The sequence below is a fragment of the Lissotriton helveticus genome, chromosome 12 (genome assembly GCF_964261635.1).
Source record: "Lissotriton helveticus chromosome 12, aLisHel1.1, whole genome shotgun sequence".
Classification (NCBI taxonomy): Eukaryota; Metazoa; Chordata; class Amphibia; order Caudata; family Salamandridae; genus Lissotriton; species Lissotriton helveticus.
In genome coordinates, this window is record NC_136073.1 from 875486822 (window position 1) to 875510806 (window position 23985).

At 46.3% G+C, this 23985-nt stretch overlaps 1 protein-coding gene across 3 annotated transcripts in view; it reads left to right on the plus strand.

The window, feature by feature from the left end:
• Positions 1–23985, plus strand: part of LOC144799486 (uncharacterized) — a 74937-nt gene that overhangs the window by 42101 nt on the left and 8851 nt on the right. For all 3 annotated transcript variants that reach the window (XM_078670826.1, XM_078670827.1, XM_078670828.1), the window contains exons 6-9: positions 1093–1201; positions 3895–4239; positions 5384–5703; positions 20270–20393. In XM_078670826.1, the coding sequence (XP_078526952.1) occupies positions 1093–1201; positions 3895–4239; positions 5384–5703; positions 20270–20393 (898 nt within the window). The remainder of the gene's footprint in view (positions 1–1092; positions 1202–3894; positions 4240–5383; positions 5704–20269; positions 20394–23985) is intronic.

The following is a 23985-nucleotide window of genomic DNA, read 5'->3' on the forward strand; positions in this document are numbered from 1 at the left end:
AGCAAAAATATAGTGACTTTTTTTTATTGCTTTTTAAACGTGATAGAATTTTGGCTCCATTGATGTCTGCTTCATTGGGTATTTTGTTAGAAGTTAGTCTGGGGTTGAAATATAAAACTGTAGGCATTGTTGTGGGTGCCAGATGAAGATGACTCGTGTTCCCTGGTGAAGTTAGCTGATAAACCATTAGTAACGCATTTATGTACTGTAGTAGGTGGACACTTAAATAAATTCCTGTCCTTGCATCTGTAGATTCACATCTGTTGGTAATTCTCATTGTCAAGCTGCTGTTGTTCAGATATGCCATTTGCTCCGCCATTCTTCACCTTGAGTAGGAGGAAACATTCACTATCCATGGTTGGACCAGGGCTAATCTGTGGTTCTGGCCTAAACAGAACTCCCCAATTCAATATCTCCTCCTCCTCTGTGGTCATGACTTTTGAGATGGACATTACCAGAGGTGACGTGCCTCAGGGGTTTTGTCCAGTTATGGGCTCTTCAGTGAGACACGTAGAGAATCGACATGCACAACTCCGCTTGCAATGTGCAGACAGCGTGCTCTTGAAGCTTCCATCCATAGCAGTATAGTTTGATCAGGCGCCTCTTGGAACCTGCTTGCTGAGGCCAAGGCTGCAGTCGCTGCCTCCTTCCGTAAGTAGTGTAGGGGACCTTTCAGTAAACCGTATATAATCTATGCAGTATCACTCCAGTGACTGTAGTTACACACTTCATGTGCAGGGTAGTAGGAGTACAGAGACTGTACAACTTATAAGTAGTGCAGTAGGAGTACAGAACAGTTTATAAGTAGCACAACACGAGTACAGTCTAAGAGAACAAGTTTGTTCATTAGCAGTGCAGTGGTAATGTTCATCTAGTTCTCAAGCGATGCTGTACATTTGTAATTTTATACATGTTTTGGCTCCCAAAGCCATTGTCACAGCATTTGGCGACTCCTGTCAATTTTCCTGCATTGTGCACTTTCAGCTCGCGGCATCAGCAGGCATTATTTAACTGCGTTGGTTGCGACCTCGAAACGTTGGTGTTGTTAACATATTGAGACTCTCAAAAGTAGTTTATTTTGTTCACTTGCAGTTGATGCTAAAACCAGGGACGCTGCAGAGAAATTGGCTCGATTTGTTGTTAGGATGGGACCAGAAAAGGAACGATTTACTAAAGCCGAAGCTGCTAATCCACAGTTCTGGTAAGTAGCCCTAATGCCTCTGAAGCCAGTTTGTTCCCATTCAGCCCCCATCGCCTCTGGAATAACATGATAACAATATTTGTCTCAGTGCATACAAAGAAAGTGAGTTGGGCTTCCTAAATTCTGCAGTTCACACTCATCACGCTCAGTGGAAGATGTTCATGCTAATGTCAGAAGGACGCCGAGCTGGCTTTGCGATGGCAGGTTTCACCAAGGACCTCTGCAGTCTTTCAACCAACTGTATCATTTTCCAGAAATAAAGCTTAGTGATTCCCTTGGGATTCTCTTTGTATACAGGAGATATATCCTATATCACAAGTGTGTTCCTTGATCAGTTATGGACTAGAAGTATTTAGTCAGAGGTCCTGCAAAAACATTGGCCTATTTCCTGTGAATTATTTGATAAACTGTTAAATATTCTGAGCACACCAAAACATTTCAATTTAGAATTGAGATAGCATCTTGGAGAAAAGCACATTTGTTAGTTTTATATTTTAAAAGAACATTTTGCAGTGTACATTAGCTCAGTGCTATTGGTTTGTCTTTGAAACATTTAAAGTTACTCTGAAAGCTTAAATCCTCGTCCCAAAACCTCAAGGTGGTGTGTATGGGGCAGCACACATTTTAAAAACTACTGATTTACAAGTAGGTTATGTTTGAGGTGTATCAAACTTGTTTTGTGCCATAAATATGTCATCACCCCTATGTAGGTTTTAATATTTATTTATTTATTTATAAAGTTTTATATAGCGCAAACTTGATCCCGAAGGATATCAGAGCGCTTTACAATTTGAGGCAAAGGTAACAAATCAGAACATTAGTCTAACATGGGGAATCTAACATACACCTGGATGAACGAAGTATGTGCTAGACGGTGGAGCACAATGACTCAAGGGGAGCAAAACTCAACAATTATGTACAGGAACAACAACCAAACCAAAAACAATGGTCATATACAAGAACAACAATTGGCACCATAGTATGTCCGATGTGCCCAGAACTAAATTCTGGACACTCAAAACTCACGCCCTTCATCTCTCCGTACTCCCAACCCATGTTCTGCCTCCTTCCATCTTCTCTCCACACGTGTAGCTTTTTCTGTATTCATGACTGCAAGGGAAGTAGGAGGGGGAATGGTAATGGACTCTGAACCACTCAAAGCACTGGGGCCTTTTTGAAAGTGGGATGAAGATACAAAAACAGAGATTATCCTTAACAACAATCCATCTTGAGAATCAGAGTCCAACATACAGAGTGCAGGACAAGAGGTTAAATGAGCCTCGTTCCGTTTAGGAACACTGTATTCACGTGCTTCACCATGCCCAACGCTTGTAATACCAATTGCTTTGCCCCTATAGAAATAAATCATAGGTTTTCTGTAGAGTGTTAGACATAAAATTAGCGTGTACGTGACTGGTTTATCTCATTGCCAGGCTGTTAAGCATCCACTTTTGATAGTTTACATTTTAACTCGCATCCTCTTCAAAGAGAGCTTGCCCAGATGTATTCTAGTGATAAAAAAATACCAACGTAGTATGTAATCTCGAATTATCAATATACTATTTGAGTCAGAGCAGCTCCACTGATAATTTATCAGGCGCATATTAAACTCTAATGTCAAGACTAGCAACATCGCCAAGCCACCAAAATCCTACAAGTGGCCCACATATCCTGTATCATATGCACAGTCATGCTGTTGCACACAGCTCTCAAATTACTTCAGTCCTATGTACGTAGTAATACCATTTCATGACGCACAGCTGAGTTGTCACTAAGCCAGAGTCCAATATTTAAAGGGTGCTAAACAATTGTAAAAATGCACTCCTAGAATGTGGGGCTAGGTTAATTTAAATGGTCTTCTGCATTAATTGCAAAATATGTATATTTGTATACATTCATTTTACGCATGTAGTGAATTTTAATGCAATGAAAATTTATGTTGTACTGTGCTTTGATGGTTTTAAAATTTTAACCGAATAAAGCTTGTATTGACTGACTGACTGACACTCCTAGAATGACGGAGCAGATCAACTTTTTAGACGGACTAATAAAAGAATATCAGCTCACCCCAGTTCTAAGATAGGCACCCTGTTGTACTTTTAAATCGTGGTCCTCTTCTTTAAAAGAAATACTATCAGTGCAAAACCCCTCGGTTTTTCGATTTCTCCTTGAAAATCAGAATGCGCATGCTTTCTTGGTTTGAGGGCTTCCTATCTCTTTAGCTTCGGTTCAGAGCTCTGTTGCAGCCAACAGGAGTGGTGCCGATATGTCTTTTATCACTTATAAGGCAGTCAGAGGAAGCCATAACCAGTACAAGTTTCTTATTACCTAGTCTTTTGCGTGCATGCTCCAGCTCATACCCTGTTGTGTGCAGCATGACGTGCTATCTATAGGCTTCAAACAACCAGAAGACGTGTAGGCAGAAGAGCCAGGCTCCTTTAGAACACACAACCCGCAAAAAGGGGACCAACAGGGTATTTTGGAATCCCTAGGGCTTGTTTAGGCTTGCTATTTATCGTTGAAGCTGTGCTCTTCAAGATTCAGGTAAAAAGTACTAATTGGAATGCGTAACCTTTCATGAATACTATTGATATTTGATGACAACCTCCGCTCGCATTGCTGGGTAAGATTTTTATCCTGCTCATTATGTATGGAAGTATGTGTAACTGCTAGATACCTTTTCTGTTTCGTAGGTTTTTGAATCAAAAAGACCATCCAGCCTACGAATTCTACCAAATGAAGTTAGCAGAATTTAGCAAGGTCAAGCAAGCGGGTGAGCTTTCCAGTCCGAAACCTACTGCGCCATCCAAGTCCAGCTCCAAATCTCAAAGTCCTACTGACCCAACGGCAGAGCCCCGCAGTGCGCTGCTGCTGCTCTCTGAGATCTATGATTCCGATGAGGAGGATTCTCAGTCCAAAGATGGTGTATCAGAAAATGGCACGAAGAGAGGCCGTCGTCAGCGCAAATCTCGAACGAAAAGGATTTCGTCAAACACCAAGCGGGCGTCTACCAAGCATGATCCACGTGTAGGCATGAGGTTGCTATGATGTTACTTATCCATTTTTCTGACCTGATCAGTATCATGCACTAGTTATTTAGTAAAGTGTCTCTTTTGTCGATACTCGATGTTCAATGGCATTTTTTCACCTGAGCATGATGGAAAACAAAGGCTTGGGCATCTCTGACGTACAGGTATCGGTGTGCCTTCGTACACACCTTATTAGGTGTTATAGAGGGCTGCATGTATGTGTTCTGGTATGCTTAGGCAATTGTGCGGCCATGGCTGGAAGGCAGACGTGCAAAGTTTTGCTGCTTTTTTAAATTTACCGAACAGTTGAGTCTTTGGGGACCTTCTTAGAGCGAATGGTTCTACAAATAAACACCAGCAACTGACAGACATCAGTAGATTGGGGGGACATCTGAACGGTGACTTAGTGAGTGCCACCACAAGGAAAATGGCAGTGTATTTTCAGTATAAGTGTATTTTGAATTGGTCGATAAAAGGGAAACATCCTTTACAAAGCAACTTTTACCACGCAGTGCCTTTACGACGCAACTTTTACAACGCAAACCATTACAACGCATTGCGCTGGGGGACGCTCTAGGATAGGGAATAGATTTAATTTACTATCCAACACCTTCCCTACTATCCACGGGGACTGGAGTTGGAATAGTAAATTAAACTATTCACTATCCAGCACCCCAAAGCGCTATGCGCTGTAATGGTATGCGTTGTAAAAACTGCGATGTAAAAGCATGCGTTGTAATGTCATACATCCATTTGTACTATGGACTGTGCCATTCTGTCATAAATCTCAAGTAGATCTTTGATAATCTTATTTTGAGATTATTACTTAAAGGGACTGTCTCCCCCCCCCCCCTCTCTGTCTCTGATATTTTTTTGGGGGTGTTATAAACATGGGCAGAATACATGTGCTAAAGATAGTGATGCACAGTTTTGGTTTTAGCAGTTTATCTGTACAGTGTCAAGGAATGTAAATAAGAAAATGTAGTGTGAATACTGAAGTAACCTCAAAGGTAACTTTGTTTGAAGGCAACATGCATGATGTAATGGTTTCTGAATGCTAACTGAACAGATGGTGTATGAACATAGTTCTGTAAATGTATGTTTACCTGCAAAATCCAACTTTTTATTTTTTTGTGTTTTATAAATATTATAGGTCAAAGGTATCAGAATGGCAAAAATATTTGAGGTCAGCTGACGAGCTCGCAAATCAGTCGGTGAGAGTCATAATTCTTGCACGTAAAATCGGAGCAGTAAAGAAAAGGCTAGCTCGAGACATTGCTGCCTCGAAGAAGAAAAGAACAACCATAGGCACACAGACTGAGCTCGAGGTGCCTTTGGCGAAGAAGGTGCTGGTCAAACTTAAACGTTCCCCTCCAAAGCAAAAGCCTCGAGCTGAGGTAAAAAAGCTGATAAACCCGCCCCGAGTAGCTCCTGTGAAGCCAGAGTCATTGCTTCAGCAGATGTTCATGGAAGGTATGTGGTATAAAGTATTGTTTTCATATTAGATGTAAGTGGGACATCGTATGCATATGTTTTTACAGTTGAAGGTCCAGCCCCTTAAGTTCCGTATGTGTCATGTCCTCCATTGGTTCAACACTGTCCATAGAATGAGGTTATACACCTGGTCTCAGAAGTCTCAGATTCAAATGTATTTCCTGCTCTCTCCACTCAGTCTTGTTTCATTTCTGTGCAGACTGGAGGGATACTGGAGAGTTTTGATAAGCATGGTGCTTTAGTCACTCTACTTTGTGGAAATAACTGACTTCACCAGCTTGGCTCTTTTTGTTCACTATTACCATGGACACCTTCCAACCAGTGGGCATTCCAGTTACTACCCACACTCTTCTTGCATGATTAGGAAATGACCAACATATCTATGCTTCGTGATGAGAAGTGGGCATTAATAACGGTGCCTACAGATAACACAGCGATTCTAATTGAGTACCAATTCGCTCCTGGTTTTGCTAATAATGCTTTACCTGGAAAGCTTTCTCTTTGTGATTATCAAAGGTTGTTATCAGATTCCACTGCCATTTTTAACAATGTCCATTATTGAACAGTTAGCAGAGTCCCATCACTACTGTGTTCAACCTCGGATCATCCGTCCTTTAATTTACTTTTCAGAGTCCACCTTGAATGTAACTGGCAGGGGGAGGAGCTGAAATTTCACTGGCACAGAGTACGTCACACAAACCTCTTTCAAGCCCAGACTCCGATCACCCCCCTCTGTTTCGGCCATGGAAGAAAATTGGCAATTACTGTTCTGTAGTAGGGGATCTCTCTGTATAGTCATAATCTAGTGAATAGTCCCGCCCATGTGCGTGGACGCCGTAGCAATCAAAAATAATCTCTTATAGTGTCAAAAAATGCAGAAAAGCATAGACACTTAAGAGAGAATTTAAAGACAGATAATGCAGCCTAAAAAGGCTACACTGTCCAGTACTTCAACTAGAAATTCCACCACAAAATCCACAAAACAGCAAAAGCCTGTAGAGATTTCCCTTGCTTTAACAGCAAACTCCCTCAGGAATGATAGAGAGAAGAACCTGGACAGACAAGCCCATAGGCTGCCATTATGTGGCTCAAAACAGGATACTGTGCCTTTAAGAGAATCTTCCAGAACCTTCTCCCAGTATCCCAGAATGCATAGCAGGTCCAACTGACTTCAGTTCTTTTTTCCGGCTCCTGCAAGCAGGACCCTGGAGCATTGAGCTCTCCCTTTTCAAGGGTTTTGTTGGTGTTTTTTCACTAAATTCGATTTTTGTGTACTTTTAAAGTACTTTGGTGACTTTCTTCTTGGTTTCCTGCACCCTTTTGTTGTCCATAATGCCTGCATTATTTGACAAATGCCCGGAGTGCTCCAGGAAGAAGGCCAAGTCAGATCCCCATGAGGTGTGTATCCTCTGCCTTCCCTCTTCCCACATCCCAGAGGAGTGTGTGATCTGTAGAGGCTTCTCTGGCAGGACCCTGAAGGACAGGAGGAAGATTAGACTTCAGGGCCTGGAAGAAAGAAGACTGAAGGCTCAAGGTGGGTCTGGAAGGGCTTCTACTGCCCATGCTGAGGCCTCTGGGGGGCTCCCCAGGGGCAGGAAGTCCAGCAAACATCCCCGGTCTCCGTCTGGGTCGGTTGCTCTGACCACGACGTCGAGAGGAAGGTCCACGGCCAGTTCTCGGTCTCCCCAGGGCTCTGGGTCGAGAAAACGTCGCCCGTCGACGTCGAGGGACTTACACAGGCCGCCGTCGAACCCGGTGTCGATTTCTTCGGCGTCGAGTGGTCGGCATCGGAGGACCCGGCGTCGGCGCTCGCCGTCGAGGCAACACCGCCGTTCGCCGTCGAAGGCGAGGACCTCATCGTCTTCGAGGGGATCCTCGTCGTCGAGACCGCCGTCGAAGAGGGCGCGGTCGCCGTCGAGGCGGAAGAGGTCTCCGGCGAAGAAGAAGTCGACGTCGAGGCGATCGAGGTCGACGTCGAGGCAATCGAAGAGGTCGTCGTCGAGGCGGTCGAGGTCGCCGTCGAGGCGTCAGCGCCCGTCGTCAAGGTTTAGAGGATCGTCCATCTGGTCGGGGTCGACGTCGAGGCATAGAAGCCGGTCGACGCCGAGGCGTGTGAAACAGTTGACGCCGAAGGGCCGCTCGACGTCGAGGGGACCACGTTCGACGTCTGGACACCGGTCTTCGACGTCTGGGGGTCGTAAGGACAGGCCGAAGACTGTGGGGGGCTCCCCTCAGTCAGGACGGGATGGTGGCTCGCCGGGCACGGCGTACTCAGAGGTGTATACCCCTAAGAAGACTACTACACCTCCTCCTCCTTTGCCTAGAGGTCCTCCTCCGAGGGCTCCGACTCCTCCTCCGTTGCCCCCTCTACCTGCTCTTCCTTCCGGACCGCAGGCCCCGGTGCCGGGTGCTCCTCCTCCAGTTCCACCGAGATTGGTGTCGATGCCCAGACTTCCGACACCTCCGAAGAAGACTCCTAAGTCGAAGGTTCCTCCTAAGCCCCAGACGTCCGACCCGGGGAAGCCGGCAGAGCGTCCCAGACCCAGGAGATCGAGGTCACGCTCAGGGAGGAGAGATAGATCTAGGAGTGGACACGGATCCTCCTCGAGATCCAGACATCGCCATAGGAGGCATAGGTCCAGGTCCCGTTCGGCCTCTGGGACCCGTTCGTATTCACCTACATTGTCGGATTCACCAGAGACGAGGGTGTCTCCGATAGATGACATTGGCACGTTCCAGGAGGTTCTCCTGAGAGGGGCTGCGAAGTTGGGGATCAAGGTGACGGCCCCTACGCCCACGACTTCTGTGATCTTCAAGACTTTGCACACGAAGCACCTGTCCCGTCCCCTACTGCCTTTGGTGCCAGGACTGGTCAAGCCTGCTGAACAGCTCTTCCTTACGCCGGCGGTGGTGAAAGCCGCTCCCTCCAGGCTTGTCAAGAAGTACAGGGCTCCAGAATCGGACCCGGCCTTCTTACGGAAGGTCCCAGTACCTGATTCGGTGATTGTGACGGCGGCTCGGAAACTACATGCTACCTCCCCGTCCTCCACTGTGCCTCCGGATAAGGAGAGCCGCTGGATTGGCTCAGCTGGACGGAAGGCGTGTGGGACGTCTTCAACGACGATGAAGGCCTCCAGCGACTCGGCGTTGTTGGGGCGGTACGACCGTGCACTGTGGGACTCCATGGAACAGTTTGCGGAACTTGTCCCGCGTGACAGGAGAGAGTACTTCATGGAGATCGTCCAGGAAGGGATGCTGGTTTCGAACCAGGCCATCAGCGCCGCGGCGGATATCTCCCTGTTGGCCACGCATGGATACTGCCATGGTATCAATCCGAGACGCCATGCTTGGCTCCGGCTGACGTCGCTCAAGCCTGAAGCACAACAACGAGTGGCAAATCTGCCGTTTTCCGGCGATACCCTCTTCGGGAAACACGCAGATGACGAAATGGCCAGGATGAAGGCCGAGGCTGAAACCCTGACGGCTGTGGGCTTGGAGAAGCCCAAAGAGAAGAAACCCTACCGCCAGTTCCAACGACGGTTCGGGTCGCAGGGTAGAGGAAGGGGACAGTCTTCTGGGCAACAGCAGCAGCAGCAACAACAGCAGCAATACAGAAGGCCCTTCCAGAAACGTCAGAGGGGTAGAGGTGGACAGCAGTCCTCTACCGCGAACAAGGGCCCGGCTGGGTCTCGACCCTGAGCGGTTACTTCCCCTTCGTCCGTTACCCGCTCCGGTGGGGGGAAGCGTTCAATTTTTTCTGGCAGAGTGGAGAAAAATTACTCAGGACAAGTGGGTGCTGAATATTGTTTGCAATGGATACAGTCTTCGGTTCACCAGCCCTCCTCCATCGATTCCCCCGGTCAGCTCGCAGTATCAACTGCGCGAGCTCCAGGCGGAGGCCGATATCCTGTTAAGGAAAAGGGCGATAGAGGACGTACCTCTGTCTCAAAGAGGAAGAGGCCTGTACTCCCGGTTCTTTCTGGTCCGCAAGAAGGACAAGAACGAGTTCTGGCCCATTCTGGACTTGCGACAGGCAAACAAGTGGATTCGCAGAGAAAAGTTTCGCATGCTGTCGTTGCATCAGATTTATCCTCAACTGCAACAGGGGGACTGGCTTTGCGCCATAGACCTACAGGATGCATACTTCCATGTGCCCATTGCACACAAACACAGGAAGTTCCTGCGATTTCAAGTCGGCACCCATCACTATCAGTACACAGTACTTCCGTTCGGGCTGAAGTCTGCACCCCGGACGTTCTCGAAGTGCATGGCAGTGGTAGCGGCACACCTGCGGAAGAACAAGGTGTTTGTCTACCCATACCTGGACGACTGGTTGATAAAGGCCTCCTCCTTCTCTGAAGCTCAAGCACACTTCCAGAAGACGTGCGTTCTCTTGAACAAGCTGGGGTTGCACATCAACATGTCCAAGTCTGTCCCGACTCCGGTCCAGTGCATCCAGTACTTGGGAGCCTCCATCGATACACTGTCGGCAAGCGTGTCTCCTTCGGAAGAGCGACGTTTATCACTCCTTCGGAAGGCTCAGGCTCTCCTGTCTGCTCCATCCACGACAGTGAGGACGGTGTCTTCTCTGCTGGGATCGATGGCCTCTTGCATCTTCCTGACGCCACATGCACGTCTGCATATGAGACCGCTGCAAGAGTGCTTGGAAGATCAGTGGGACCAGAGGAGAGGTTCTTGGGACGACAAGATACGACTGTCTCTGCATGCTCTTCAGTCCCTGAAGTGGTGGTGTTCAGCGGAGAATCTCCTCAGAGGGGTTCCCTTCCACAAGGACATTCCCACTCAGACTATCGTGACGGATGCTTCTCTCCTGGGATGGGGAGCGCACTCCGGAGACCTGCAGATTCAAGGGACGTGGTCCCCGTCAGAGTCCACGTACCACATCAATTTCCTGGAAGTCAGGGCTGTTAACTTGGCGCTGAAGGCCTTTCAACCGTCCTTCCAGGCCAACTCGCTGCTTGTACAGACGGACAATACGACCACGATGTATTACCTCAACAAGCAGGGGGGGCTCGAGATCGCGCACTCTGTCTCAGGAGGCGCAGGCGATCTGGTATTGGCTGCTGGCTCGAGGACTCTCGATAACGGCCACTCATCTGCCAGGTGTGCAGAATGTTCAGGCAGACGAGCTGAGCAGACTGATTCAGGAAAACCACGAATGGGTCATAAACGACGAAGTACTAGGAGAAGTCTTCGCAAGGTGGGGAACTCCAGACGTGGATCTGTTCGCCACCGCCGAAAACAGCAAATGCCGAGACTTCGCCTCCAGGTACTACCAGCCGGGGACGCTGGGGAACGCGTTATGGATCAACTGGTCGAACAGCTTTCTGTACGCTTTTCCACCCATTCCCCTGATTCCAGCGGTTCTCATCAAGCTCTCCCAATCCAGGGCGAAGATGATTCTGATTGCCCCGGAATGGCCCAGACAGTGGTGGTTCACGGACCTGCTTCACCGGTCTCTCCTTCCTCACATGAAGCTGCCGTGCAGGCCGGACCTTCTCACGACGTTCGGGGGGGGCGGATGGTACACCCCAACCTCTCGTCTTTGAGTTTGGCGGCATGGCTCCTGAAATAGTGCAATATGTCCATTTGAATCTCCCAGAGGAGTGTATGGACATACTCAAGGAGGCTAAGCGACCTTCCACTAGGACTTCTTATGCTTACAAGTGGAAGAGGTTTTGCATCTGGTGCAAGTGTAAGAACTATGACCCTACGACATGCAAGGAAGATGTCATCCTTCCATATCTGCTACATCTGGCGCAGTCTGGCCTTAATGTCCATTCCATTAAGGTTCATCTGGCTGCTTTGACTGCCTACAGGAAATGCCCTTCACAGACTTCCTTCTTCCAGATCCCTGTGATCAAGGATTTTCTAGAAGGCTTGAAGAAAGTATTCCCTCCTGTCAGGCTTCCTTCGCCTTCATGGGACTTGAATGTGGTGCTGTCCAGGTTGATGAAGGAGCCTTTTGAACCTATTCATAAGGCTTCGTTGCAGCACCTGTCCTGGAAGGCGGCGTTCCTCGTGGCCATTACATCGGCCCGCAGGGTGAGTGAAATTCAGGCGTTGTGTTGCCAAGAACCTTATACTGTATTTCATGCTGCTAAGGTTGTTATGCGTACTCACCCTAAGTTTCTTCCCAAGGTTGTTTCTGATTTTCATATCAACCAGACTATAACTTTGCCTACGTTCTTTCAGAATCCTTCGTCTCCAGCGGAAAGGTCTTTGCATTCCCTGGATGTTAGGAGGGTGCTGAAATTTTATCTGGATAAAACCAGTGCTATTCGTAGGTCAGACCAATTGTTCATCAATTATGGATCTGTCAGGACGGGTCTTGCAACCTCTAAGCAGTCTATCTCTAGGTGGATTGTGTCCTGCATACAGCTGTGGTACCAAAAAGCTAATAAGACCGTAGGAGGTAAGCCTAAGGCTCATTCCACCAGGGGCAAGGCTGCAACGACAGCATTGCTCCGTAATGTTCCGATTGCAGAAATCTGCAAGGCGGCCACTTGGAAGTCGGTTCATACCTTTGCTAAGCATTACTGCCTGGACTCTGATGCCAGGGCAGACGCTCAGGTTGGGCAGGCTTCGCTGCGAAATCTGTTCGCACAGTAGTGGCGTTAATTCTCTTTTCTCCACCGCCGCTTTGGTGTGGGGATGGGCTTGCCATTCTATTCACTAGATTATGACTGTACACAGAGATCCCCTACTACAGAAGGAGTAGTTTCTGTCCTGTAACTCCAGTTCTGTAGTAGGGGTATCTCTGTTATAGTCATAAGCGCCCGCCCTCCTCCCCGGTGGAAAGAGACATATTCCTTTATGGAATGCTACAGGTCTGGCGTGTTACGCCTTCAAAAAGAACCGAAGTCAGTTGGACCTGCTATGCATTCTGGGATACTGGGAGAAGGTTCTGGAAGATTCTCTTAAAGGCACAGTATCCTGTTCTGAGCCACATAATGGCAGCCTATGGGCTTGTCTGTCCAGGTTCTTCTCTCTATCATTCCTGAGGGAGTTTGCTGTTAAAGCAAGGGAAATCTGTACAGGCTTTTGCTATTTTGTGGTGGAATTTCTAGTTGAAGTACTGGACAGTGTAGCCTTTTTAGGCTGCATTATCTGTCTTTAAATTCTCTCTTAAGTGTCTATGCTTTTCTGCATTTTTTGACACTATAAGAGATTATTTTTGATTGCTCCGGGGTCCACGCACATGGGCGGGACTATTCACTAGATTATGACTATAACAGAGATACCCCTACTACAGAACTGGAGTTACAGGACAGAAACTACTCCTTCTCACTCAACATTTAACACCGACACAACTTATTTACTCAACTGAAATGGAACAAGCCTGCCAACAATATTCTGACTGACTTAACATCGCCGCAAAAAACATCCTCTAAAATAGGAATAAGCCCTCTGCACCCTGGTAATAGGAGGCCCTTAGTTTAGAAAAGCAAAACTGCAGGATGCAAGAAAGGTGGTGCTTACAATACGACTCCCATTCGAAAATGCATACAAACTTGCTCTGTCCAAATACAAAAATGTACTGTTTAAGGAAAAGTGCAACTTTTTCACACAAAAAATAGACTCGTCAAAAAGTTTTTTTTCTTCAAATTGTCTCTAAGCTTTCTTCCCTATCAGGCAGTAAAATAATGAGTCCTTCTCAAACCTTCTGTAAAACACTAGCACACAATTTTAGGGATAAAGTCAACAAAATCTAATCGGAATTCGAGTCCTCTAGCATCTAGAGGGTTTGGTGTATACCAATCAGGCTAACTCCAGCCAGTTGCCTTTTACTGAATTTCTCCTAGTCACTTCGGATCAGGTAGCCAAAATGGTTAACAGCGCAAAGTCTCGTGCCCCCCGAGATCTCTTCCGTCCATCAGCACTAAAAACAGTCCCCGACCTGTTAGGGACAAATTTCTGGGTCATTTTTCATTTCATGTTTAGCACAGGAGTTTTTCCTTCCTAATGGAAAAGAGCCTCCGTACTCCCTTTTGATTAACCCCTTCCGTGCGGCCGCGATTCCCCCCGTGTGCGGCAGCAGCACGAACAGGGCGGGGCCGTGACGAACCCCAGCCGTCATCAGCACACGAGCACCGTGGAGCGTGACGGCTGGGGTTTGTCACCAGCATGGAAGGGGTTAAAAAAAAAAACAGTCTCAATCCAGTTTATCCCAACAACTATCGTCCAATATCTCGGCCCTCTCTTCCAGCAAAAATTGTGGAAAAAGTTATGAACACTCAGCGTAGCCAGTACATGCACGATAAACAGCTACTTGACACAAAGTACTTTGGTTTTCGATCTGGGCATAGCATAGAAACAGCCTTAATAAAAGCCACAGAGGAGATAAGTGCAAAAAGAACATGTGATGGATAGAATGTTGAACAATGTCAAACATTCATCGCAGTACAGAGATCTGGGCCTAAATCAATTGTTTATTTGCTCCCCATGCCATTCCAGTTTATACCCAACCTTATGCAAATCAGTCTGGACCCTGCTCCTCATGTGAACAGTCCAGCCCGAACTGCCAAGCCAAGTCCTCCCTGGACTGGAGACAAGCATCCTCGGACCTGTTCAGGGGTTTCACCCCTCACCAGCCAGGATAGCTTGACTCCAGTGCCATTTATTTATTTATTTATAAAGTTTTATATAGCGCAAACTTGATCCCGAAGAATATCAGAGCGCTTTACAATTTGAGACAAAGGTAACAAATCGGAACATTAGTCTAACATGGGGAAAATAACATACACCTGGGTGAACGAAGTATGTGCTAGACGATGGAGCACAATGACTCAATGGGAGCAAAACTCAACAATCATGTACAGGAACAACAACCAAAACCAAAAACAATGATCATATACAATAACAACAATTGACACCATAGTATGTCCGATGTGCCCAGAACTAAATTCTGGACACTCAAAACTCACGCCCTTCATCTCTCCGCACTCCCAACCCATGTTCTGCCTCCTTCCATCTTCTCTCCACACGTGTAGCTTTTTCTGTATTCATGACTGCAAGGCAAGTAGGTGGGGGAATGGTAATGAACTCTGAACCACTCAAAGCACTGGGGCCTTTTTGAAAGTGGGATGAAGATACAAAAACAGAGATTATCCTTAACAACAATCCATCTTGAGAATCAGAGTCCAACATACAGAGTGCAGGACAAGAGGTTAAATGAGCTTCGTTCCGTTTAGGAACACTGTACTCACGTGCTTCACCATGCCCAACGCTTGTAATACCAATTGCTTTGCCCCTATAGAAATAAATCATAGGTTTTCTGTAGAGTATTAGACATAAAATTAGCGTGTACGTGACTGGTTTATCTCATTGCCAGGCTGTTAAGCATCCACTTTTGATCATTTTTTTTTTTTTTTTTTGCAGAGTTTTATATAGCGCGAACTAGACCCGAACCGAATCAGGTATCAGAGCGCTTTACATATTTTTTTCCAGTTACCTTACATTTTACGTTTCCAGTTACTTTCATGTTTTAGGCACGGGGAGATTAGGTGATTTGCCCAGAATCACAGGAGGTTTTGGCGTCGTTACCGAGACTCGAACCCAGATCCCCAGGTCGGAGGTCGAGCGCCCTAGCCGTTAGGCCAACTCCTCTCCCCAATTTACATTTTAACTCGCATCCTCTTCAAAGAGAGCTTGCCCAGATGTATTCTAGTGATAAAAAAATACCAACGTAGTATGTAATTTTGAATTATCAATATACTATTTGAGTCAGAGCAGCTCCACTGATAATTTATCAGGCGCATATTAAACTCTAATGTCAAGACTAGCAACATCGCCAAGCCACCAAAATCCTACAAGTGGCCCGTATATCCTGTAGCATATGCGCAGTCATGCTGTTGCACACATTTCTCAAATTACTTCAGTCCTATGTACGTAGTAATACCATTTCATGACGCACAGCTGAGTTGTCACTAAGCCAGAGTCCAATATTTAAAGGGTGCTAAACAATTGTAAAAATGCACTCCTAGAATGTGGGGCTAGGTTAATTTAAATGGTCTTCTGCATTAATTGCAAAATATGTATATTTGTATACATTCATTTTACGCATGTAGTGAATTTTAATGCAATGAAAATGTATGTTGTACTGTGCTTTGATGGTTTTAAAATTTTAACCGAATAAAGCTTGTATTGACTGACTGACACTCCTAGAATGACGGAGCAGATCAACTTTTTAGACGGACTAATAAAAGAATATCAGCTCACCCCAGTTCTAAGATAGGCACCCTGTTGTACTTTTAAATCGTGGTCCTCTTCTTTAAAAGAAATACTATCAGTGCAAAACCCCTCGGTTTTTCGATTTCCCCTTGACAATCAGAATGCGCATGCTTTCTTGGTTTGAGGGCTTCCTATCTCTTTAGCTTCGGTTCAGAGCTCTGTTGCAGCCAACAGGAGTGGTGCCGATACGTCTTTTATGACTTATAAGGCAGTCAGAGGAAGCCATAACCAGCACAAGTTTCTTATTACCTAGTCTTTTGCGTGCATGCTCCAGCTCATACCCTGTTGTGTGCAGCATGACGTGCTATCTATAGGCTTCAAACAATCAGAAGACGTGTAGGCAGAAGAGCCAGGCTCCTTTAGAACACACAACCCGCAAAAAGGGGACCAACAGGGTATTTTGGAATCCCTGGGGCTTGTTTAGGCTTGCTATTTATCGCTGAAGCTGTGCTCTTCAAGATTCAGGTAAAAAGTACTAATTGGAATTCGTAACCTTTCATGAATACTATTGATAAAACGAATACTCAAAGAGAATGGAATTCTGCAATTAAGTTACATTTAGCGCTTTATTTATGAACTAGCAGCCCGCCCGACCTTGTCCGTGAGCAATCAGGCTTCCCCGACCCCCGCCTGCCCCGACATTGTCCGTGGGTCCCCCGGAGCCTTATCTCAGCCGCCGCTCCTCCCCCGCGCTCCTCAGTTCACCGCTCGTCACCGCTTCTCCCCGCCTGTCCGCCGCTCCTCACCGCCTGCCGCTCCTCACCACTCCTCCCCGCTTGTCCGCCGCTCCTCCCCGCGCCATGTCCGCCGCTCCTCCTCGCGCCATGTCCGCCGCTCCTCCTCGCGCTCCTGGACGCCGCTCCTCCCCGCGCTCCTGACGTCAGCACGCAGGTCGCGGCCAGCGCTTCTTCTACGGGACTACTTTTTTTTCCGCTAAATTTTTTAAATAACGTATATTTTTTAACTTTATATAGCTTATGTCCATCTGCACACCCTTACTATTACAACGATGTATCGGGTGTGTGGATTGGCGCTGTGGTTCCCGAGTTTACCCGCCTCAAAGGTGCAAAGTTCTTCCTTTATAATAGTAGTATAGATTTGTCAACAATTTCAACAGAGAATGTTTGTAGGTCAAATGGATAAAAATAAATAAATAAAAGAGTGTCAGAGAATTTGTCACTGAATTTGAACTTTCTTACTGCATCATTTAAACATTTCTGAATGATATGGTCTCCCACTAAAATAATTATTTTGGCTAGACACCAGTAGAGCTCTGCAGTGGTTTGGTGACTCATGATGATGAAACCCATATTTCACAGGGATCTGAGATATTTTACCTATTTCACAGGTCCAGTGAAATACTTTTTTTATATCACTTCAGTTTATACATTAAAAGCACCCAAACATGTATAGTACAAACAAATTAGTTTTGATACTGTATGAAGGAACAAGGTCAAAGGGTGAGTGCCATTATAGGGGTATACAATGGAGCAGCGAGTTGCAGTATTTTTCAGAAGTACAGTTGAGTTATTTCATCACCCCTTATAAGTGGCTTTCTCCTCTCCTTCCTTCTCGAATTGTGGTCAAATACTAGCACTACGTTTAATGCAACTGCCCGCTAAAGCATTTAATAATTAGATATGGTAAACCAAAATGGCACCCTCAAATGACCAAAATTGGCAAATATTTAACTGTTTCCACTAACCTCCCATACGAGCTTAAGGAAATTCTGGAGTCGTGAGAGGACATCTATTAGTGACATGGTCTCAACCTCTAATATGAGTGTTTGTTACAGACGTTAATAAAGAAACAAAATCAGTTTAGTGTAAGCGAGCATCTGAACTGCAACGTAAAAAAAAAAAAGTTTCATTAACACTTTGCGTAATTAACTGTTTACATGAATGCGTGTCTCAAACAATGCCCCTGAACTGGATGGGGTCCCCATGGATCTGTACAAAACCCTACTGGACTTTTGGGCACCCCTGCTATTGCTTTCAAACGCCTTTACCAAAACAGAATTCCCAGAATATTGGCATAACACCACCATTGTTCCTACTTTTTTTTTTTTTAAAGAGGACCCTCAATCTCCAAGTTGCTACCGGCCAATATCCCTGCTGCTAGATTACGCTGTGAAGAATGTAGGGAGAGTTGTGCTGGAGCTCCTTTTGTCATGGATCAGGGAGTTGGACACGCTGTTGAAGTCGCAGTATGGTGGAGAGCATAGAGGAATTAGGGTGGTTGCCATTTTATTACTGTGACAACCAAGCTCTGGAACAACCTCCCGCCTCACATCAAAACTTTGCCCACTTTGATGCCCTTTAGGAAAGAACTAAAACTGGATTTTTATGGGTCCTCTGCAATTATGCTGATGCTGAAGTTAGTGCCAAGACACCTGAGGTGACAGGAGTGCTCAATAAATTCCTCTAACATTGCATACGTCGCTTTGTTTATGCCCATCTCCACACTCTAGTTATGATGTGCGCATGCGTGCTTCCTTTCAGGCAGCACCGCTCTGGAATCGGGACATACATGCTTTGGCTACACTTGTTTGTCTGGGGTCTGCTTGCCCAGACTTATTTCTGCCACTGTAGTGAAGAACCTTAGGAGGAGAATGAACCCAGGAAGTAGCTGAGGTGGCTGAACATTTTATTTCTTCTTTTTTAGAATGTTTTATGAAGATTTGTCAAATGATGCCAAAGGCATCTGCAAATCAAAAAGAAAGCTCTTCCTGTGGAAATGCAGACCCAACTATAATTACTCATTGGTGACTATAAAATAGTTTTGGCTTAGTGTGTCATCCCAGGGGCTTTAATTACTTTTGAGGATATAGCCATTAATATTTTTTGTACATGTCTTGAGAGTGCCTCCTCTTCTTCAGTTTTTGTGGCACCTGCAGCACCATTGCCCTGGTCTGAGCCTAGATACATCTGGGACTCTTCAGCACTGTACCCATTGCCACAACCTCTGGATTTGATTCCTTATCCCCCAGCATCGGTGTTTCCAGCTCCACAGAAATGTATCCCTGGCTCTTGACAGAAGCAGGCACTGATAATTACTGAGCATGAATGAAGGTATTAATAGGACAAGAACGCAGCCGGCTTATCAAGTTCTTCTTTAAGCTGGCTGCTGAGCCCCCCTCCTCAGGCTGGCTGAGCTAGAAAGTTTGCTGTTATTAACATTGCTGCAGTTCTGATCTCACTGAGTAGGTAGTCATGTATTCTTGATCTGCCCACATCCTGAAGGTTTTGCACCCCCGTTTTAATTGCCGTCACATCAACCAGGAAACGTAGTGAGCGCCAATCCTCAGACTGTCTTCTGCCAGGTCAGGGACATCATAAAGGTGAACGCTTTTGTGTTTCATGGAGGGCATCTGAATTTTAAATAGGTCAGATTATACAGTCGCCATTGTGTTTCATCTTCCTAACCTCTGTAAAATGGAGGAATTACACAGGTTTGGTTCAATAATGACCAGTAGTGTTTACATTTTCTTGGGCCGACAAGCTCAGAATGGACAGTCCGCTTCTTGTGAATTTTGTCGTGATGAATCATGTTGTACTCTATTGTGATTCATCAAACGTAAACTTCTAAAATGGATCATAATTCATTTGCTTGAGGTTGAAAGTTTTCATTATTGGGGTCTTTACTCCAAGTGCCGCGTGGCCACCCTCGTACGGTTTGGATTCGGGTGTTAGAGTGGGTGTACATCAAAGGTATGGAACTAAATCTTTTTTTAAATGAGGAATCTGTGAAAAAGCATTCATTAGCAGAACAAGTTACTCACCTTCCTAAGTAGGTTGTGAGTAGATTTTATTCCTTCTGCACTTTCATCATATCCTTCCTGCTAGTTGTCCAGAGACCTCACAGCTTTGGTGTTCCTTAAAAGTCCTCTTATTTTGCTGTTTATTTTTGTTAACGGAATTGGTCACAACTGATTTTGTAGATTGCGCTTTTACACGATAAAGCATCACTTTGATAACCTAGATGGAACGGTTCTTGCTGTAGATTCGCTTTGTTGACACCTGCACCCCTGAAAGTACTGTAAGCTTTGCAAGTCCAATCTGCGCAAGTCAGTTATTTTTAACGGAAGTAGCATGTACCACTACATTTTATACATTTAGTAGGTTGGACTAGCATGGGTAAAAGCCAACATTTTGCAAGGTGACGGGTGGGAATAATATTGCATTATTCTTTTCTTTCTTTCAACGTAAGTGCTGCAGTTAACTTTTAGAGAACGTTAATAATTAATATACATATTTTTTAGGAATGTTAACCAGTATTTTTTTTGTTTTAGTCCTCACAGTTGATGCCAGAACCAAGGAAACAGCAGAAAATTTGGCTCGGTTTATTGTTGAAGTTGGGTCCGGTATTGGAGGCGGCTTTGATCTAAACGTGCTCTCCAACAACCCAGAGTTCTGGTAAGTATTTGAGACACATCTTCTTGTGCCAGGCATCCATGTTGCTCCGCTCCAATCCCACAAGCATAGCTCCTCCTCCTCGTGGTGGCATTTTAGGACCGAGTGTATGTTCAGTTGGTGGAAGTCTCAGGTGAGAGGGAGACTAGGGTGTTAGTCTCGACGGAGAACGTAGGCAGGTGGGGTTTGCAAAGACGGTTATATGGCATGCAGCGGGGAAGGCACTCTCTTGCTCTCTTGTAGATAAACTCTGGCATATGCCTTTCCTTGATTAACATTTGCAATAAAAAATAGTGAATATTTGTCAAACTATAAATCGAGTAATCAAGTGAAAAATGATTTGAAAAGAAACAATTGCCTAGCCACGCTGTAGAACACTTCAGAAATTAGAAAAACTGGGGGGGTTGCCTCTGAGCACCACCGCAACTGTTTCTTGAATTGACTGCAGTTTTTTTCCCGTTTTTATTTGAGAGTGACAATTGCAAGTCTTCAAGGAATTCGTTCTTTGTAATTGGTTGACAACTGATAAGTAATGGTTCGAGGCATGTGGGCTGCTGAATTGACATCTTATGCATAGATCGCCGCAAGAGTCTTCGAAGTATCACGAGATAGGTGGCTCCTCCCCTGGACTACAGTGCGCATGGGCATCCTCTCCATCCTCAGATTGTTTTTTTCCGCCATTGGGTTCGGATGTACTTTCGTAACGCACGTTCAGAATCGATATAAAACACGTTTTTTAAAGGCCAAAAGGCCTTAGGGGCGTCGGTATTGTCTTTTGTTCGGTGCCAAGTACTTTTTCCAGTTCTTCAAGCCGGACGTCGAAGGCCGATAGCCTTTTTTCGACACCAAAGGCCCCATAACGATCTACGATGCAACGGAGCCCGTTCAAACGGTGCCCCGTTTGCAACTCAAAATACCCTCACATCGATGTGCACCCGGTGTGCAATAAATGTCTATCACCCGACCACGACGAGGCCCGCTGCATGGCCTGTTCTCGATTCAGGTCGAAGAAAACACTTTGGCTTCGACGCGCACCTCGGGGAGAGGTGTGCCGCCGCGGCCAGGGCGACTGACGCTGGAATCTGGGGACCACGGTTCGATCCCCGGCTCCGGCGGCAGGTTAGCCCAGCACCATGTGACTCTGGGCAATAGCTCGCTTAATCTTCCTGACGGCCCCCAGCGCCTAGAGACCCTTACGGGTGATTGTGCGCTTTACAAATGTGGACTTTACAGTCGGAGCGGAAGACAGCGCCCGACTCAGAGAACATCTTCGAGGCTGAAGACGAAGAGGGCGTAGAAGAAGAGGATCCTGATCAACAGTCTGATCCCGCGTCGGAGCAAAACTCAAACTATGATGGGGACGAAGATGAAGACTACGTTTATGATGAAGACGTCGTCGAGGTAGGAGACGACGCACAGGCCATCGGAGCCGTCGATGATGACTCAAGCGATGAGCAAAGCCCAACCGCAGTCGCGGGGCCCGATAATGACACTATACCTTCCAAGGCTCAGGTCGAGGCATCGCCGGAAGGCCTTAGCCAAGATCTTCATCCACATTCTGTAGCCCCGCTTCAAGGCCCGGCTAAGAATATTTCTAAAGAGCCAACGGTCGATCCACCACAGTCAGCGGTGAAATCGAAACCGAAACCGATAGAAGCTAAATCGAAACCGAAACTGATAACAACAGTCATCGGATCGACAACTTCGAATCCAATCAAATTGAAGAGTGTCATCGACCCCTTGGGGTCAAAAGGGGGTGTCGGACCGAAGATCGGATCGACAAAGCCTGTATCTAAAGTCAAGCACGTCACGCTGACGCCGTCCAAGTCCAAAGATGGCGACACTGACAAAGGACTCAAGGCTCAGAAGACTATCGATCCGAAGCTTCAGGCCTCCAAACAACTAATGGTCAAAGCCTTCGAGTCGAAAACCAAACTCGACCCGAAAGAGCATTGCAAGTCGAAGCGGAAGAGCGTGCCTGCTGCGCACCAAGAGCTCGAGTCGAAGCATGGCCACGGACAGCATCCTGATAAAACGATGTCGGTCGCATCTAAGGCGGCGCCAACCTCAAAGCAGGTCAGTCCGTCTCCAAGGCCTACGCCACCAATAAAGTACGGACTGCCCCGACTGCGCGCCCTAAGGCTTTCCAGCTACAAAAAAGCACAGACACAACAACAAAATCGTCGGTGGCCTCAAGGACACAGCCCATGGAAGAGGATGTGGTGTTCCAAGCGCCATCATATGATAATCAGTCGAAACTTTTCATCGACTCCGATACTGGAAGACTCACTATTTATAAACGTAAGATCATTCCAGAAAATCCTATGGAGTCATACAAGATACCACTCAAAAAGAAAAGGGACTCTGCTACCTCACCTGCTCTTTTTGAACCTATAGAGTCCTATGGGCAGGAATATACCTATTCTCCCACACATACCACTGAGGATGTGGGGGAAGGATACAATGAGGATGAATTTACTTATCCTATTTACACGGACTAAGAGGAGTCTCAACCCTGGACTGACCCTGTTGACCCTGGTGAGCCACACGCCACACCTGACACGCAGTCCTATACAGTCAAAACCTCGCCTACTGAAGATACGGCTGCATGTAATGCATTAATTGAAAGAGCAGCCAGTAACCATGATGTCGAAATGCACGCTGACCCGGTAGAAGAGGATTTTTTGTTTGATACTTTCTCAACTTCGGAAAGATCAGTAAAAACATTACCTATGCTTAAGGGTGTCCTTAAACACGCTGGTGACATTTTCAAAGAAACCACAAGGGCACGGGTTGTAAACCCCAGAATTGAACGGAAATACAGGCCTGCGCCTGTAGACCCTATTTATATCAAAGGCCAGCTCCCATTGGACTCCTTGGTGGTGGCTAATGCTCGTAAGAGAGCGAACTCTCAAACAAGTGGTGATGCTCCTCCTCCGGACAAAGAATCCAAAATCTTGGAAGCTTCTGGCAAACGTGTGGCGGCTCAAGCGGCAAATATTTGGAGAATCTCAAATACACAGGCCCTATTAGCCAGATATGATAGGGCTCATTACGACGTGTTAGAGCAGCTACTACAACACCTGCCTGACGCTTATAAGGAGGGAGCAGAAATGCTAATACAGGAAGGGAAGCTAATTACAAACGTATCCATTAAATGTGCGCTAGATGCGGCAGACACAGCAGCTAGGGCCATCAACACAAGTGTGATGCTCAGAAGGCATGCCTGGCTCCGTATCTCTGGATTCAAGCCAGAGATCCAAACAACTTTACTCAATCAGCCAGTTAACCCTGACTTTCTATTTGGTCCCGATGTAGACACGACCCTAGAAAAAATTAAGAAAGACGCTGAGACAGCCAAATCCATGGGAGCTTTCGTCGCTCCGGTAACAGGGGAGCTTCTAGAGGTCAAGCATCAGAGCAAGCCCAATACAACAAAGGAGGAACACAAACCACCTATAACAAAAGCAATAGGGGTGGATACCTTGGGAACAGCACCAAAGGCAGAGGACGAGGAAATAATAATGCCAGATCCTCCGCCACCAATAAACAGTGACGTCTTGTCACTGCCCCCAGACCATATAACACCGGTCGG